Source organism: Anguilla anguilla, chromosome 5 (assembly GCF_013347855.1).
Source record: "Anguilla anguilla isolate fAngAng1 chromosome 5, fAngAng1.pri, whole genome shotgun sequence".
Lineage (NCBI taxonomy): Eukaryota > Metazoa > Chordata > Actinopteri > Anguilliformes > Anguillidae > Anguilla > Anguilla anguilla.
This window is the reverse complement of record NC_049205.1, coordinates 46,038,136-46,043,330: the sequence shown is the minus strand read 5'-3', so window position 1 is coordinate 46,043,330 and position 5,195 is coordinate 46,038,136. Positions and strand designations below refer to the sequence as shown.

The 5,195-nt window shown below is 38.2% G+C and overlaps 1 protein-coding gene across 1 annotated transcript; it reads right to left on the bottom strand.

The window, feature by feature from the left end:
• Window positions 1-208: 208 nt before the first annotated feature.
• LOC118226743 (cAMP-regulated phosphoprotein 19-like) lies at window positions 209-4,797 on the bottom strand. The gene is made up of 3 exons (XM_035416580.1): window positions 4,616-4,797; window positions 2,766-2,888; window positions 209-1,544 (listed from the first exon to the last, which is right to left on the bottom strand). Exons 1-3 carry the CDS (start codon window positions 4,673-4,675, stop codon window positions 1,374-1,376), a joined length of 354 nt encoding a protein of 117 aa, XP_035272471.1. The 5' UTR covers window positions 4,676-4,797; the 3' UTR covers window positions 209-1,373.
• Window positions 4,798-5,195: the final 398 nt, after the last annotated feature.

Here is a 5,195-nt window from a genome sequence, read left to right as displayed (position 1 = left end):
GACAACATAAGTAATACTTTATGCACGGCTTTCATATAAACTTTCATTACACAAAATCATTACTGAATGTGTAATGAAAGCTGTTAAAAATCGATCACACCACAAAGACATAAACCAATCCATTTGGCAGATCTGAGCTATGAACCTCAAAAGATGTTTAGATTAGTTGTCTACACAAGCCATCTTCCTTGCTTAGTTTTCAAATTGAATGGCGTTGTCATACTTTAAAATTTTTCCAATATCTCAGCAGGCTATAACCATATAGCTTGTTCTGTACTACATAGTGAACCTCATGTACCTGGAGGGCAAGCCAGAAATAACCAGCTAACAAGTCATGTGCAAGACAAAAAAATACTGTAGTTCCAGGCAGCATAAACACACATCTCGAACACTCACATTTTTACCTGTCAGATGTAAATCACCTCCATAGTACACTCATGGCATTATTGTCTGTAAATGGAAACCTAAACGGCAGATTCCTGTGTAGCAGAGGGTACCATAGTTTTTTTACATTGTGGATTAATTGCGAACAGTTGTTTGGAAGGCAAAAGGGCAGAGACATTAGTGCAAAACTATTTTATTTACAAAAATGGCACAAAAAGTGACTGCACAGTCAATGCACATGCATACTTCAAACATTTCATTTAGTGAGTTACCCAACCACAAAATCCAAAGGAGACTGGTTTCAGATCCATTTTCAGCACACTCCTAACTAGGTTAACTTGGATGTTCCCACAAACGGATGTATTTCCCAAGAGAATCTGTGAGTGATAATGCTGACTGAGGGTTTAAGGCCATTTTGTAATTGAAGATTGGAGCAAACAAACAGCAGCCTTTTTTAGAATCTAGTGTCACACATGCTCTTTATAATATGGTCCTCAAGCAATAGCCGTGTGGTCCATTCTTTTATTTTCTGACCTATATTTAAAGTATATAAAACAAAGAACATGGCCGTGACTAGAAAGAGTGAATTGACAATATTGGGGGTTATATTAAACCATTCGAGCACATTACTTCATAATTTATGAGGACATAAGGAATGGTACAGTAAAATGTAAAATATTCTAAAATTCATTCCTCCCGTAACTTCCACACAAGGAGCTATGTACACTTCCAATTAATATTACTACAGTACAGTTAACATTTGAGCAGACTGATAGCTTTCGACTGTTTCTGTCGCTAGCTGACAGACGCCACTGGAGTTGTTCTTTAGCAGCACTACTTCACTGCACTCTGCCCACTTCTCAAAATGTTCCTTTCAATGGAAGTGAAATGAGGAAAGGAATGAAAGCTAACATGAAAGAGGACAAAGATAAAGTTGGGGAGATGAAAGAACAGAACGGAGAACTAAGCAGCACCGTTTAAGGCTGCCATCAACCAGCCAGTTTACTGGCCACTAGAGAGGGTTTCCTCTGAGGCAGGTCCTGAGGGGTGGGGATGTGGTCTCCGGTGATCTCCGTCTTCTCCGCCATGGCTGCAGGTAGCTGTTTGTTCTTCATCTTGGCCTTGGCCATGTTGTAGTCACCCGAGTCAAAGTACTTTTGCTGAAGAGAGGTTAATAAATACAATGTTAGGGAAAGCAGATGCACATTACAAGAGCTGATATGTCCAGCTGACACAAAACTGCAGGACTGCAAACCTCTTACAGAATCCATTTACAAAATGCACAAAGGCTGCTGTACACAAACGCTTTGAAGGGCACTTACGGCAATGTTGTTCTCTTGAAGAAATTGGCCATAACCATAACTACACTGAATACCACTCAATCAGGCCCTGGTGCGGCTCACGGGACATTAAGCCTATATTTACCAACAACATAGACTGGCCAGTTTGTCTGGTGGTGTATTTACTGAGGGAATTCAAGAGAATGTGGTAGCTATGAGCATCAAAAGAATGATGTTTTTCAAAAAATACATCTTTCATCTTTAAAGTTCTCAGGACAGGGCACTACAAAATCAATACTCCACTTTCCTTTCTTCTTGCTTTTCTCAAAGCTAAACTGTCTTTCAAGAGTTTGTGAAATTCAATCTGCCTCCTGCTGACAGATCCTTTTCAGAGCTTCTAGTAATTGGTGCTTAAAAAAATAAAATAAAAAACAGAAATGGGTTGAAATACATAAGTTCAGACCATCTATAAATTCCACACAAAAAAAAGATGTGGAAAAAGAATCAGAATAAACTGGCTACAGAGAATTTCTTATTGAATATAGGGGCTCAAAAACAAACAAAAGAATGACTGTGGAGTCAGTATCATACAAACCAATAAGAAATTGAATTCCTAATTTCAGTTCAAATGTAAGGCAAAATATCTCTGCCAGAAATGGTAAACTTACGACAGTCTTGTTCCTTACTGCAGACATTTGCGCACAAGCCATTTCAATTCAATGCCTTTTTGAATAAATTAATATAACACAGAATGTCGCTGTCATTCAATTTAATACTAATACACAATATGAATTTTAGAATCCTTTTAGAGCAGGGACTCCCAAACATTCCAAGCCAAGGACCCATTTAATGAGTCCCATTTTCTGAGACCCATCACTTTAAAAGGCAGTCAATACACCTTCACATATGGAATTTGTCAAAAGTGTTCATCATATGAATAAACACGTACACAGTGCAAAGTTTTACTTTAAATGTGTACATTTTTTTGGAGTACGCATTAATTTTTTGCTTTCATTTTTTAAATCATACGGATCCAGTCTTATGACCTCAGGTTTAAGAATCACAATTTCAGAGTACACAGAGAAATGCATTAGAACTCACCCCCTTCTGAAGTCGTTTCCTGAGGAGGTCAGAGCCCCCGGGTTTGGCTCCGAGGTTGGGGTACCGGGCCTTCAGCTTAGCCTCCTCCATCTTCTCTGGACTGATCACCTTATCGTCCATTTCCTATTCAGAGACAGAGGAAGAAGGTGGTGTCAATCATTACAAAAATCATTTTGCGCCTGGTGATTTACAGTGCTGGCCCAAAACCAGTTTGTACAGAGTAAAAAAAAAACCCATATTGAGTATTTAGGCCATCAAACCACTAACCTCCATAACGCCAACACTGATCAAGTGAATGTTCATTTTCCAATGGCAAAGTAGACTTTTTAATGGCAGCTGACAGAAATAAACTATTTCAGGAGTACTATATAGACTTGGATCAAAAACACAAGTGTAAACACACCGAGAATAACACAAAAGATACAACATTTGCATTCAGGTAAAAGGAGGTAGGAGATGGAACAGGAAAATGACATGAGGTCCTGTCAAAATGCAATAATGATCAAGGGTGGTCACCTTAAGATAGAGCTCAGAACACAATACCACTCAGAACACAATACCACATGTTCACACACCCCTAGTATAAAGATATATATTTTTTAAAAACAACTATTTAAAAACTGTTTTAGGTGCAAAATTTCCACGCAAGCCTAATCAAATCCATTGCAAATATAAATTACCATTACAGTATACATGTTCCACATGGCCACTAAGGGCCTATGGGAGTAACATTTAACACAATTCTTCGCAAAAAACTGGCCTGGTCAAAGCCTGGCAGGGTATATAAATGGCAACAAAACTGTAAATTATAGCCTATTTGTTTTAGAGCGATCTTGCAAAAGAAACATAAATGCTAGCTAGAAGATGTGAAAAGGATGTACTGAAGCCCTTTTTGTGCAAGTTACAACCTGCTGAAACGTGTCACTTAGACACACTGGAATAAAATAGCTACAAACGAAAAGGAAAAAAAAGAAGAAATTGTAAGGTTACACAGCGTTACAGCAGTATTTGTGATTTCAACATGGTCCTTTTCTGGTCTGAAGATTTCCTGTTTACTAAATAGATACTCAGTCATCTTGATAGCCAGCTCACTGTAAATAATTTCTAACATAACTGTTTTTTTTTTCCTTCTATGAACTACTACTATAATAAAAGTAAGTCATCAAGGTAACTAATAAGTTAACTAACAAGGTAATTTTCACGCAAACTGGGAATGGCATCTAGCAAGCCAAGTTATCCTAGTGCTAGCTACTTCGGATATGTCAAACCATTTCAGGATTTCAGAAAACTTTGCCAACAGCCAATTAACGTTAGCACGGCTGGCTTGGTAGGCACTGTAATCATGGTTCTACCTGGCTGTTCGTTTCTGCATCCATTCACTCAGTAAACCAGTTAGCTAATCTCAGTAACGTGTCAGAAACATGTGTACGGACAAGCAACATGTCAAAAAGTTTAAGTATAATTAATGTTGCCAACTATCAAATGCCAATCATGACCATAATCATTAGCTGCTAGCGCAAAGCGAGCATCTTAAAATAAAATACCAGCAACCACCGTACTCCCGAACATGTCGTGACGAACAGTGGAGCTGGCTAGCCCTCATCTGCCCGGCACACGAGCCTTCATATGCAATGAGCACGCTGTGGCTTGGTCATTTATTTGACCAAGGAGCAATGTAGTTAACCTTCAGATAAATATAAAATCACGGAACCAGCTAATGACCTAGCTAAATCATTATTCACGCACTTACGTTAGCTAACAAGCAGGTTTAGGCTGCAAGCTAACAATTAACCTAACTCATAACAAATAACGGTAGTCTAGCTAAACAAGCTGATTCTGCGGTCTTTTACCTGTTGTTCCTCAGTCGAAGTCTCATCAGTAATCTTTGCTCCTTCAATATTCTCGGACATAGTTGCAAAGTAATAGAAATTAATATAAGAAAAAAACAGAGCTACCCTTTCCGTCCTTCCTTGACAAATTGTTACAGCTTTATGTTTTTTACCTCCTCCCGCAAAAAGATGGCTGCGCGATTTAAAACGTCATTCCCCTAGCCAATGGTTTTCCATGTCCAATGTATATATAAAATGTTCATATTTCAGAGTGAAGTTACATTCCATTTTAAACGTATGAAGCAAAATATGGTTCTATAGATGCATGGTTAAATTATTTAGTTCATTTCATTTTAGTTTAAATTTCAAATAAAATATAGGAATTGTAGTTCAGTGACGTAGGAATTTGCAAATAAACCTTGAACTTTCAAAATCCACCAATCAGATTGGTTGGTTCGATACTGTCAAGGTTTAACTACGTCACTAGACCGTTGATCAGATCAGTGCAAAGGACAAACCTGACGACTATACAGGGGACTTGTAAGTGGATACTGATGCTCAGAGCACTATAGTAATGTTTCGTTTATCCCGTCTCTGGTTT